The sequence below is a fragment of the Muntiacus reevesi genome, chromosome 6 (genome assembly GCF_963930625.1).
Source record: "Muntiacus reevesi chromosome 6, mMunRee1.1, whole genome shotgun sequence".
Lineage (NCBI taxonomy): Eukaryota > Metazoa > Chordata > Mammalia > Artiodactyla > Cervidae > Muntiacus > Muntiacus reevesi.
The window spans coordinates 42,716,918-42,731,666 of NC_089254.1; the positions used below are offsets into that span (position 1 = coordinate 42,716,918).

General features: G+C 38.5%; 1 protein-coding gene across 1 annotated transcript in view; it reads right to left on the reverse strand.

Moving 5' to 3' along the window:
* Window positions 1–14,749, reverse strand: part of RELN (reelin) — a 530,384-nt gene that overhangs the window by 378,247 nt on the left and 137,388 nt on the right. Inside the window, exon 3 of the mRNA XM_065939296.1 lies at window positions 489–624. Coding sequence (XP_065795368.1) covers window positions 489–624 — 136 coding nt within the window. The remainder of the gene's footprint in view (window positions 1–488; window positions 625–14,749) is intronic.

The window sequence follows — 14,749 nt, forward strand, 5'->3', positions numbered from 1 at the left end:
GGTAATATCGTGAGCCATAGCCTTTGAGCTACTTTGCAGATATTGAAACCCCTACCAGGTAGAACTTAACTGTATGTGCCACAAGCATCTTGACTCCAGACTGGTTGGAAGCAGAAGGTTGATGATACTGACTTCTGATTGCCTTACCATCAACCAATCAGAAGAATGCATGCACAATTGAAGAATGCATGCATCTCCACAAATGCATTCATTTGTGGAATGAATCCACAAACTGATCACATACCCTGCAATCTTCTCCCTCATCCTGTCTTTAAAAACCTTCTCCTAAAAATCATTGGAGAGTTCAGGTCTCTTGAGCACTAGCTACCTGGACTCCTTCCTTGGTGCCTTGCAATAAACATTGTACTTCCTTTCATCACAAGGTGCTGTCAATTGACTGATTTTACTGTACACAGGTGGGTAGATCCAAGTTTGGTTTGATAACACATTAGCCTTCTGTACCAGTCACAGACACTTTGGGTACTTACATGAAATTCACACAGCCTGTACCAGCAGGTGGAGCAATCCAGACGAAGCTGAGGTTGGTTGTGGGCAGATGACTCACATGAGAGGCCACCACACTGCACATAAATTGGTTACCAAACTGGTGGTCAGACATGATACCTGACAAACAGAAAGGAAAGGGTGCTGTTACAAAAACAACAAAACAAAGTCCTTCATATGATGGCATAACAATATTTTCTGGACATTTTTCTTTTTTTTTTTAAATATTAAAACAGCCTTTTATTGTTAATGTCATATAAGAAATTTAAGCAAATTACACTATCTTAAAAAACACAACTAATGTGTTTTAGGAGAAACCCTTCCCTTCCCTCTCCTCCCCCTCCCCCCATTCCCCTTGGACATTTTTCTTTTATGTTAAGATTCAACATGCTGTCTGGCTTCCCCATAAGTTGTGCGGTTTTCTATTTTCTATTGTCAGAAGGAAATTAATCATTTAAAACATTATTATTAAGGAGCAATCTACTAAACTAATTGTTATAATATTTGCTTAATTTTGATTTTGTTGATTGGTCTTTACCCATCACCAAAGACCACCAGGACCACATCTGCAGTGAAACAAGGTTGGATTTACTGGAAGTGTTTGCAGCAAGGGACACCAAACACTACTGAGAAACTGGAGGTATCTCAGTAGGAGGATGTTACCAGGAGCTTGTTTAAATATTTGGGTTTGTGTTAGATTATTTCCTGATTATAGTACTGAAAGTCCTGCATCCTGGGAACCCCCTCAGTCTTGTTGGGGAGGTTCCAGGGAAAGGCGGTTTTGATTCCAATCTTGGTACTATTGGAAAGTAGGAGCAATTTTATCACTGAGTATCTTAATTTTTATCTATGAGACATGAGGAATAGAGAAGAGCCTAAGTTGAGGTTGATAACAGCAGCAGCAATCACATTAGCAAGGAGAGGGAATGTTGGTCATGCTTTTGGTTTGTACTGTGTCCTTGCTTTTGTTTGCATTGAGGCATGATTAAAAAGTGGTCTTGTTTTTGTCTCAAACCACATCTACTCTGTCTCAGAGTAGATAATCTATGAAACTGCTCATTTTCAACACAAGAGCATCATGGCATAGTTGAGTACCAGGTCAGCTCCCAGCTGAATTATTAGGAGATGCTTTTTCTCCTTTGTAATAAGATGATCTTCTCATGTTTACCTATTAATAAAATATTAATAGGCAACTCAACACTAAGAAAATGAATTTGATTTTTAAAAACAGGCAAAGAAGTTATACAGATGGCAAGTAGGCATATGAAAAGATGTTCAATATCATATGTCATTAGAGAACTATAAATTAAAACAATGAAATGCCACTACACATCTAATATTTGACCAAAGTCCAAAATAATGACAGTCCTAAATGCTAGTGAGGATATGGAGCTACAGGAATTCTTATTCATTGCCAGTGAGAATACAAAATGGTATAGCCACTTCGGAAGATAGTTTGGCATTTTCTTATAAAAATAGACATACTCTAACCATATAATCCAGAAATCGCACTCCTTGGTATTCACTCAAATACACTGGAAATTTATGTCCACTCAGAAACCGGCACATGGATGTATATAGCAGTTTTATTCATAACTGTCAAAACTTGGAAGCAACCAAGACATCCTTTAGTAAGTGAATGGGTAAATAAAGTGTGGTACACCCAAACAGTGGAATATTATTCAGAGCTGAAAGGAAATGAGCTATCAAGCCATGAAAAAACCTGAGTAAGTGTTGTGCTGTCCTGCGCGGTGCCAAGTCACTTCAGGTGTGTCCAACTCTTTGCAACCATATGGACTATAGCCCGCCAGGGTCCTCTATCCATGGGACTCTCCAGGCAAGAATTACTGGAGGGTGTTGCCATGCCCTTTTTGAATAAATAAGTACATATTATTAAATGAAAGAAGCCAATATGAAAGAACTGCATGCTGTATGATTCCAATCATGTGACATTTTGGAAAAGGCAAAATTATAGACTGTGGTGGCTAGGGGTTGGGAAGGAAGAAGTGAGATATAAATAAGCAGAGCACAGAGGAATTTAGGCCAGTGAAACTATTCCATATAACAATACAATGGTGAATACACGACACCAAAAATGAAACCTAGTGTAAAGTATGGACTTTGAGTGACAATGATGGGTCAGCGCAGGTTGATCTGTTGTAACAAAGATACCACTGCGGTGCAAGACACCCAGAAGGTTGGAGGAGGGTGGTGTATGGAAAATCTATGTACCTTTTACTCAATTTTCCTGTGACCTAAAACTGCTCTAAAAATAAAGTGTATTAATAAAAAAAAACATTGCCATGAGTGGACAGTTAAAAATTTAATAAGTTGGCTTTGTGAACTTGGGTAAACGGCTTCTCTCTGAGATAGTTTTCTAGTCTATAATATGAAAACACCATGTTCACTCCATCCTAAAGTTATTTGGAGAATTAAATTACCCAATACACATGGTAGCATCTGGTACAGTATTTCCATGTTTGAATAGGTGCCCTACCTACATGCCATCACAACAGTCCATACATCACTCCATCATACTCTTGACTACCTCTACAGAGAGTCTATGAGGGACTATGTCTTTAATCTTTGTATTTCAAGCAACTATCACAATGTATGACACACTGCAGATACTCAAGAGATATTTTCTAAATAAATATAAAACAAATAACTATAAAAATAAAAGACAATATAAATTGTACACATGTTATATCAACAAATGAAACAGAATCTTCTAGAATAGCAAGTTGCTCAGACTAGGTCATACTGGGCAAAGAAATAGAAGAACAAGTATATATTTTGACATATCCTAATAATGCTCTCTTTTCTCATTCAATGCAAATTTATATATAAATGTAAATACATAAATGTAAATTTATATATAAATTTAAGCTGTATCTTGCAACAAAAGGATGAAAGTCACCAAGTCAGAGAAACCACAAGGTTAGAGAAGATGACAGACTTCCCGGGAAATCATAGAGTGCCGAAGGAGACTCAGTAGCTGTGACTAAGGAACTGCCATGCCTCTCTGGTCAGGCATAAAGCAGGGATCCAGTGTGTGGAAAATGACACATCTGCAGGAGTCAGCCTGGCCAGAAAGGAAAAGCAAAAGCTACAGCTGCAATTATGTGGGAAGGGAAATGAATCAAACAAAATAAGGCTTCAGGGTCTCAGAACCTTGGTAACAGAATTCATATTCAAATACCTCCTCACTCCTCAAAGCTCCTCTGAGAAAGTGAGTCAATGTCTAGACTGCATATTATTTGAAAGAATTTTATAAGACAGATATAGAATTGCAATTGCCTCATGCCCTGCCGTGGGTAAATACTCCATAGGATAACATTCTTAAAATCCAACCATTCAGCACAGCAGTTCTCCAACTTGGCTACACAGCAGCATCACCTAAAGAGATGGAATAAATACCAGTTCCCAGACATTTCTGAGTGAGTCAGCAAAGAAAGCAATATTTACAAAATCCCTGTGTTGCATCAAATGTTGGGTTAGACAATATTTAGGTACACAGAAGAAATACAGGACATTGCCCCTACCTTGAAATGACTTTAGCTGAGAAGAGAAAACTGGAACAAACTAACATTCTAAATAAAACAACTAGAAAATAAGCAAGCACTAACTGGGTGCTATTTGTGAAATATACAAAAGAGAAGAGAAAGAGTGATTAATGTGGACAACTATAAGGACAACTAATGCTTCTTGAGCACTTACTATGGCCTGACACTATTCTAAGCACTTCATGAACTTGTTTAAGGCTTTTAACAATCCTACGCAGTAGGAGCTGTTATTTTCTCCATTTTACCCATTAGGAAAATAAGATAATGGAGGTAAAAACTCGCCTATAGTTTATATAGCAATGGCAGTACAGCCTGGATGCAAACCAGCACCCTTGCTGCACAGTCAGAAATGATTCTGTTAACAACAAGGTCCTATTGCAGAGCATGGGAAACTATATTCAATATCTTGTAGTAAACCATGATAGAAAAAGTAAAAAGAAATGGCTCTGTTGAAGAGGCAGGCTGGAATTGTGTTTTGAGGAAAAAGCTAAGGTTTCCCATATTTGTTTATGCACATGAGGCAGCAGAGCATAAGCACAAGACTGTAGCTCTGTCACCTACTGCTGCATGACCTTGGTCAGGGTGCTCCCGCTCAAGCTTCAGTTCCAATGACTATAAACTGCTGGTCCATGATCACTAAGACTCCTTTCAGTTCCTTAGCTCTCTGAGTACAATTTAAAAGAACAGAAGAAAAACATGAAGACAGCTCACAAAGGCATACATAACAGGCAGAGGTAGGCATATAAAATGAGAACCAGGAGAAGGAGAGGAGTCAATATCAGCTTCCAGTGTTCTGTGAAACACAATTTACTGCATCTGCCATAGTGATCTTTTTAATGGCGTTCATGCAATGGCACCCCACTCCAGTACTATTGCCTGGAAAATCCCATGGATGGAGGAGCCTGGTGGGCTGCAGTCCATGGGGTCGCGAAGAGTTGGACATGACTGAGCGACTTCACTTTCACTTTCATGCATTGGAGAAGGAAATGGCAACCCACTCCAGTGTTCTTACCTGGAGAATCTCAAGGACGATGGAGCCTGGTGGGCTGCTGTCTATGGGGTTGCACAGAGTCGGACACGACTGAAGTGACTTAGGAGCAGCAGTGGCAGCAGCATGTCATGAAAGACATATACCATCTAAGTAATAAATGTGATTTGGAAGCCTACTCTTGGGTAACTTTAATTTGAATTTGATAATGAATTTAAAGGTCTGATGGTGTTTTCCCCTGCTGCATGCTGGATAATAGGGTATATACATTGAATTTTAATATTACTTGAAAAAGAGAAAATCGGATATATGATAAAAGAATTTAATTACACTGTGAATCTCAGGGAGGTATATACACATAAAATATATATGTGTATAGTGTAGTTGCAATCAATGTTTTATTTTCATTGTTGTGGCTATGTGCAAGCTTTCATACAAAATTGTTTTCTGTGGAATTCTTTTGCAAGAGAATTGTACCATGAGAGAAAGAAAGCACTTTCAGGAAGTATGGCTCTCTTGATCTAACTCTGGACGAAAAAGTAAAGTATATCTTTCAAACTGTGAGGCTTTATGAGATTGGTAACTGTCTTGACAGATTTTAAAGCACTGATATTACAGATATATTTTCTTTTTGAATATCACGTACACACATATGAAAAATAGGAATATTCACAATCTAGTTATGATTTCTGTATCAAGAAATAATCAATATAACTTTATAAAACAACTATTCATTTGACAAAGCATGAATGTTTTTAATTCATTAAGTTCTTCAAACCACTGCATGTCTAGTTTAAAAACATCTAGCACCTGTTTTCTTAAAATTGTGGTTAAAGGACAGGAATCCATGTAAGAATTTCCTTTATCCACCTTATACTTCTGTAAGACTAAGCTCACAATGTCTTTAATTGTTCTCAAGATGCTTCCATGATACCTTTTAAGACAGTGATACACATTTCTATGCCTTCCAGGATGTCATTTTTCCTTGACATGTCTTCAGTTATTTTAAGTTTATGACTAAACCTTGTATGAACTCCATTTTCCCTCAGGAATACTCTTCTATGCTTTTAATGTGCATACCTTGGGTCTTCAGAGCTTTAACTAGAATTTCTATGATTCCTCCATCTTGAAAATAAAATGTACATATCCTTATAAAAATGTAGGCTATTCACTTCCAAGAAATACTCTGAAGGTTTTATAACCAAAAACTAACCAAGGTAGTAGGAAAATTACACATTCATGTTGGGTGTATTTTATAGATTAAAGATGTGGATTACTGCAATCTGTTCAGTCTGTTATTTTCCATAGTTATTGTTAAAGTGGGCAGAAGCATGTTCTGGCTTTTTGTGGAATTCAAGAAATAAAGCATCCGGGGATGGGATATCATGAAATAAAGGGAAAGTACATTAAGATTAGAGATTTTTGATTTGTGATAAATGTAACCTTCATATATAAAAATGATAAAATTTTAAAATAAGTATTTTACTGTTTCAAACACTTTCAGAAAGTATGGTAGAATATTTTGTCAGGAAGTTTAGTAAATATATTAACTTGTATCTATATAAAAAGTGTAAGAAAAAACATATTTAAGATGATTTGTTTCATTTTCATCATCTGCTCTTTGTTTAAAAGGGATATCTAATCAACACAACAGTGTAAAGCAATTACCCTCCATAATAAATACAATTTAAAAAGAAAAAAAGGATATCTAAAAACTTTCATCAATTAATATAAAAGTAGACTCTTCTAAAAATGCAGTCTGGAAAGTTAGTCATATTTTAAGTGAAGAGGGAAAATGAATTATGGAGTTCCTTTATGTCATTCTTTAATCTTTTCATCTGATTCAAATATGAATAAATGTTTACTTACAGAAGCTGTCTTGTCTATTATTTGCCTTCTTTGGTAGGTTAATGTACACAAATACCTCAGCAAAGCTAACCATGATTTTATATGCTGAAAAGTAATCACTGAACTTCCTGAAAATATCCTCATTGCAGCTTATCTGTGAGGTACCAGCCTGACAAAAATGGATATGAAAAGAACAGCTTTCAAGTAGTGGTACAGGATAATGAAGAGTATGTGCGCCCACACTCACACTTATGCAGTGGGTATATTTAACTTTTGAAGCACTGATTTGAAGGTATTCAGTTTCAGATTTAAATCTAGAAGCAAAAAAGTAATAAAATCTTAAAAAAAAAAAAACCATTCTGGAAGTGTATGCTCTATGGGCGTACGTTAGAAAATGCATGAGAATCCATGCTAAAAGAACTTATTTTAAGTCAACCTGATTCTTTCCTCACTCACTACAAAGCTGAGAATTCCTGCTGTTGCCCTCCCTCCCCATCCCTCTTCAAGCACTACCATTTATCAAATGCCCTGTCTGTGCAGGTGTTTTACCCATATTATTATCTTACTACTACTGCAGAGCCAGTAGAAGGGAAAGATTGACAGCACAGACCCTAGAGGCAGTCAAGCCAGGGTTCATACCTTTGTTTCACTACCAAGGAACTGTGCAACCTTAGGCCAGTTAGTCAAACACTGTTCCTCACTTTCCTCTCCAGGAAAATGCAGATGATAATACCAGGGTGGCTCAAAGATTAAATGAGCACATACACACAGTCAGTACTATATGTGTTAGATGTTATTATCATTCCCACTTAAAAAATACAGGAGAATTATCAAGAACCAGTGGATTTCAGTAACTTGCCAATATTTAAACACGTGTCAATAACAGAGGTATAAACAGAACTGGAACACAAATCCATCTGCTATCTCACACTGTCCACTGGCTTCTTCCCTCCTTGTGTCCTTCAGTGTTAGTACTTCAATTCTAGGACAGACCCCTGTGCTGATTCAAGAGAACTCTAAATCCAGAGATCAAATATAAACCATCTGAGAGTGAACCTGAATAGAAGGCCTTCCTCCAGGCACAAACTCAAGTGCTCTCCCCTTCTCCTCCCCTCCTCCTCCACCTCTCTGTCTTCAAAGACATTAACTTCTCACCAGATAGTTATTGGATAACGTTTTTCCTCTTGGTAGACACATCCTTGAATTAGGTATTGTTGTGAGTGAGACATTTCAGGTCAAAATTGCTCCGAAAGGAGCAAAGTCGTCCAGTTACACTTAGGTCTATGTGGCCTAAAAACTGAGTTTAACAGAACAGCATCCTCTCCAAAGAGTTATGGAAAGTCTGCACTGTCTTTAACTGAAGCTCTCTGGTCCACTGTTTCAGGGTATCTTTCTGCTCTTTCCTCCTAATACTGCGTACTCTGCCTCTCCTCGTAAAAGCTGCTCAGTGGGGAAGTCAAGTGTGCCTTAGGAAGCATTACTACCAACAAAGCCAGTGAAGGTGATGGAATTCTAGCTGAGCTATTTAAAATCTTAAAAGATGATGCTGTTAAAGTGCTTCACTCAATATGTCAGCAAATTTGGAAAACTCAGCAGTAGCCACATTCCAGTAGTTTTCATTCCAATTCCAAAGAAGGGCAATGCCAAGGAATGTTCAAATGATCATACACTTGCATTCATTTCACATGCTAGCAAGGTTATGTTCAAAATCCTGTAAACTATGCTTCAGAAGTACCTGAATTGAGAAATTCCAGATGAACAAGCTGGGTTTAGAAAAGGTAGAACAATCAGAGATCAAATTGCCAACATCTACTGGATCATGGAGAAAGCAAGAGAGTTCCAGAAAAACATCTACTTCTGCTTCATTGACTAGACTAAAGCCTTTGACTCGTGAATCACAACAAACTATGGAAAATTCTTAAAAAGATGGGAATACCAGGCTACCTTACCTTATACCTTATCTGCATAAGAAACCTGTATGCAGATCAAGAAGCAACAGTTAGAACCAGACCTATGAAAACTGATTGGTTCAAAATTGGGAAAGGAGTACAACAAGGCTGCATATTGTCACCCTGCTTATTTAACTTATATGCAGAGTACATCATGCAAAATGCCAGGCTGGATGAATCACAAGCTGGAATCAAGATTGCCAGCAGAAATATCAACAATCTCAGATATGCAGATGATACCACTCTAATGGCAGAAAGTGAAGAGGAACTAAAGAGCCTCTTGATGAGGGTGTAAGAGGAAAGTGAAAAAGCTGGCTTGGAACTCAGCACTTAAAAAACTAAGATCATGGTATCTGGTCCCTGCTGCTGCTGCTGCTAAGTCACTTCAGTTGTGTCCAACTCTGTGTGACTCCATAGACAGCAGCCCACCAGGCTCCCCCATCCCTGGGATTCTCCAGGCAAGAACACTGGAGTGGGTTGCCATTTCCTTCTCCAATGCATGAAAGTGAAAAGTGAAAGGGAAGTCGCTCAGTTGTGTCTGACTCTTAGTGACCCCATGGACTGCAGCCCACCAGGCTCCTCTGTCCATGGGATTTTCCAGGCAAAAGTACTGGAGTGGGGTGCCATTGCCATCACTTCATGGCAAATAAAAGGGGAAAAAGTAGAAGCAGTGACAGATTTTGTTTTCTTGAGCTCCAAAATCACAGAAGACAGTGACTGAAGCCATGAAATTAAAAGACACTTACTCCTTGGAAGAAAATCTATGACAAACCTAGACAGAATATTATAACACAGAGACATCATTTTGCCAACAAAAGTCTGCCTAGTCAAAGCTATGGTTTTTCCAGTAGATAACATCACAGACTCAATGGACATGAATCTGAGCAAACTCCAGGAAATAGTGAAGGACAAGGAAGTCTGGTGTGCTGCAGTTCACGGGGCCACAAAGAAACAGACCTGACTTAGTGACTGAACAGCAAGATGATAATCTCTACATGTTGTCACCCAAGAGTTTTCAAACTAATTGCTCTACAAAGGCCACCGTATAGAATTATATTCCCCTCATTTTCATTGCTGTACTTGGCTGAATCTGGATTTCTCCACACTTGGTCCCCACTTCATCCTACATACTTCTATATTTAAGTCTCATAAGTGTTGGTCTAGTAGGTAGAAATTAAGCTACATGCCTTAACCCTAGGAATTATGGAAATTCTATTTGGGGATGGTGATACTAACAATACGGGAAACTATATAAAAAATGTTGGGCAATCATATATGACTTATATCTACTTCATTCAGAGAGCAATTTCAAGGTCTATGAAGTTTTGGATTTCTTGATCCAAAAGTAGCTGAAATAACTGATAGTCCTGAAAGACCACAGCTTTCAGAAATATTTCCATGAATCTATATATTGAGTTCTTTATCCTTTACCTTGAACAGGCATTTTGACACAGGAAAAGTACTGCTCAGTCTATTTGATGGACAGGAAAAAAAGCTCCCCATACCCTTTCTGCAAAGCCCAATAGATTTCCCCAAAAGTCACATCAGGACAGAAGACGTGCTTCTGGTTTCTAACTCTAGATTGTGTAAATCTGGAACAAATGATTATCAGAGTTCCTGTTAAAGGAGGAACATCAATGAGTCAGCATAATATTTATTATCTCAGCTAAAAACACTACTTACCTCATCTTGGAGTCACTTCAATCTATCATCAAGTTCTGGTGTTACCTCAAAATTTTTTCAACTGTGTCCCCTCTTGCCTACCCTTTTCCACTATGCCTTTATTTCAGGGTTTTGTTATCTCTTTTTTTGACCAGTGCCAATAGCTTCCAAATTGGTCTTTGTGTTCAGTTTTGCCTCCTAAGGTTAATTCTCAATACAAGGATCTTTCTAAACCACAAATCTGATTTTATTATTCTACTGATTTAAACCCTTAAGTTAAATCAAAACTTAATAAAAAAAAAAATAGGCCTAAGTCCAACATGATATTCTGTCACCTATCTCTCTATCTGGGATTATTTATCATGACCCCTATTCAAATTTCATATTCTATCAAAACCAGACAGTATATACTTATTGTATACAGTTGTATGTACTTATCTCTGGCTTTATTCCTGTTCTTTCTGCCTGGACTAAGGGTCAACAAACTATGATCCACTAGTCAAATTTGAACCATGGCCTGTTTTTGTACAACCACTGAACTAAGAATAGTTTTGCATTACAAAAATTTGTTTAAAAAAAAGTGAAAAAATATGCAAAAGAGACCTACTATTATAACCTGAAAAGCGTAAAATACTATCGTGCCATTTACAGAAAAAAGTTTGCTGACCTTTGACCTAAAGTGCCCTTTTTTCCTATGGCTAAATGATTACTTCTCACCTAATATACATATGCAATCATAAATCATCTCCTCCATGAAACTTTCCTGTATAATTCCTTCCTGTAATGAAGTTTAATGTTAGGAATATTTCCATGTTCTCATAATACCCAGAGAATAGTTCTGTTATTGAAATGTTCATTGCATTACAGGGAATTATCTGCCTTCCCCATCAGACTGTTATGTTATGAATTCTTTACACAAAAATATTTATGATAGACACATAATAAATGTTTATGGAATAACCATTGTTGAATAAAGTGAAAGTCGCTTAGTCGTGTCCAACTCTTTGCAACCTCATGGACTATACGTGTCCGTGGAATTCTCCAGGTCAGAACACTGTAGTGGCAGCTGTTCCCTTCTCCAGGGGATCTTCCCAACCCAGGTCTCCCGCATTGCAGGTGAATTCTTTACCAGCTGAGCCACCAGGGAAGCCCAAGAATATTGGAATGGGTAGCCTATCCCTTCCTCCAGGGGATCTTCCTGATCCAGGACTCAAACCGAAGTCTTCTGCATTGCAGGCAGATTGTTTACCAGCTAAGCTACCAGGGAAGGCACCGCAATTGACATCATATGGTATTACAGTAATTTAAATGGCAGGAGCTCTCCGTGGTACTGGAAAGACTCTACCTACAGCTTCTTCCTAAGAGATAGCCAGAACCTTTTGTTTGATGTCTCTCAATTACCTTCACCAGCTTCTATTATGACTTCATGATGTTTTCTGCTACTTTCTAGTCAAATTCCCAAAGAATCCAAACTAACTCTTGTCCAACTCTCTTCTGTTCCAATTAACTGTACATACCTTTTGGTCAGGGCATTTGTTGCTCACCAGAGCCTACATCCTACCACAGAGACTGCAAATTCTAGGACTGAGCTGCCTCAGGTCAAACTACAGGGAGGGAGCACAGCCCTAACCATCAGCAGAAAATTAGATTAAAGATTTACTGAGCATGGCCCTGCCCACCAGAGCAAGACCCAGTTTTCCCCACAGCCAGTCCCTCCCATCAGGAAGCTTGCACAAGCCTCGTATCCATCAGAAGGCAGATGGAACAAAAATCACAATCACAGAAAACTAACCAAAACTAGCCATGTGATCACATGGGTCACAGCTTTGTCTAATTCAATGAAACTACGAGCCATGCTGTATTGGGCCACCCAAGATGGACAGGTCATGGTGGAGAGTTCTGACAAAATGTGGTCCATTGGAGAAGGGAGGGAATGGCAAGCTACTTCAGCATTCTTGCCTTCTGAATCCCATGAACAGTATGAAAAGGCAAAAAGATATGGTACTGAAAGATTAATCCCTCAGGTCAGAAGGTGTCCAAAATGCTACTGGAGAAAACAGAGAAATAGCTCCAGGAGGAATGAAGAGTCTGAGTCAAAGCAGAAACAATGCCTAGCTGTGGATGTGTCTGGCCGTGAAAGTAAAGTCTGATGCTGTAAAGAACAATATATTGCATAGGAACCTGGAATCAAGGTAAATTGGAAGTGGTGAAACAAGAGATGACAAGAGTGAATATCGACATTTTAGGAATCAGTGAACTAAAATGGACAGGAATGGGAAAATTTAATTGAGGTGATCCTTGTATCTACTACTGCGGGCAAGAATTCCTACAAGAAATGGAGTAGCCCTCACAGTCAACAAAAGAGTCCGAAATGCAGTACTTGGGTGCAGTCTCAAAAATGACAGAATGATCTCTGTTCATTTCCAAAGCTAACCATTCAATACCACAGTTAACAGTCTATGCCCCAACCAACTAATGCTGAAGAAGATGAAGTTGAATGGTTCTATGAAGACCTACAAGACCTTATAGAACTAACACCAAAAAAAGACATCCTTTTCATCACAAGTGACTGGAATGAAAAAGTAAGAAGTCAAGAGATACCTGGAGTAACAGGCAAGTTTGGCCTTGGAGTACAAAATGAAACAGGGCAAAGACTAACAGAGTTTTGTCAAGAGAACACGCTGGTCATAGCAAACACCCTTTTTCAACAACACAAGAGACAATTCTACACATGGACATCAGCAGATAGTCAATACTGAAATCAGATGGATTATATTCTCTGCAGGCGAAGATAGAGAAGCTCTATATAGTCAGCAAAAATAAGATCAGGGACGGACTGTGGCTCTCAGGTATGACCTAAATCAAATCCCTTATGATTATACAGTAGAAGTGATAAATAGATTCAAGGGATTATATCTGATAGAGTGTATGAAGAACTATGGATGGAGGTTTATAACACTGTACAGATGGTGGTGACCAAAGTCATCCCCAAGAAAAAGAAATGCAAGGCAAATGGTTGGATCATAGAAAAAGCAAGTGAATTCCTGGAACACATCTACTTCTGCTTCATTAACAATGCTAAGGACCTTGACTGTGTGGATCAGAACAAACTGTGGAAAACTATTAGACAGGAATACCAGACTGCCTTAATTGCCTCCTGAAAAACCTGTATGCATGTTAAGAAGCAACAGTTAAAACCAGACATGAAACAATGGACTGGTTCAAAATTGGGAAAGGAGTACATCAAGGCGGTATATTGTCGCCTTGCTTATTTAACTTATATGCAGAGTGTATCATGCAAAATGCCAGGCTAGATGAAGCTCAAGCTGAAATCAAGACTGCTGGGAGAAATATCAATAACCTCAAATATGCAGATGACACCACCCTAATGGCAGCAAGTGAAGAGAAACTAAAGAACCTCTTGATGAAGGTGAAAGAGGAAGAGTGGAAAAGCTGACTTAAAACTCAACATTCAAAAAACTATGATCATGGCATCCAGTTCCATCACTTCATGGCAAATAGATGGGGAAACAACCAAAACAGTGACAGATTTTATTTTCTTGGGCTCCAAAATCACTGTGGACAGTGATTAAAGCCATGAAATTAAAAGACACTTGCTCCTTGGAAGAAAAGTTATGACCAACCCAGACAGCATAATAAAAAGCAGAGACATTACTTTTCTGATAAAGGTCCATATAGTTAAAGCTATGGTTTTTCCAGTAGTCATGTACAGATGTGAGAGTTGGACCATAAAAATGCCTGGATGCTGAAGAACTGATGCTTTCAAGTTGTGGTGCTGTAGAAGACTCTTGGGAATCCCTTGGATAGCAAAGAGATCACACCAGTCGACCCTAAAGGAAATCAACCCTGAATATTCATTGGAAGGACTGATGCTGAAGCTGAGGGTCCAATGCTTTGGCCACCTGATGCAAAGAGGATCATTGGAAAAGATCCTATGCTGGGAAAGATTGAGGCCAGGAAGAGAAGGGGACTACAGAGGATGAGATGGTTAGGTGACAGGACTGACTCAACGGATATAAATTTGAGCAAACTCCAGGAGATGGTGAAGGACAGAGAAGCCTGATGTGCTGCATTCCATGGTGTTCCAAAGAGCTGGACAACTGAGGAACTAAACAACAACAACAACAAAGATAGTCACATACCCCCAAACACGTCTAGTTTCTTTGAAGTTCCAGGGCACTATTTCCTACTTGAAGCACAGAACATCGACT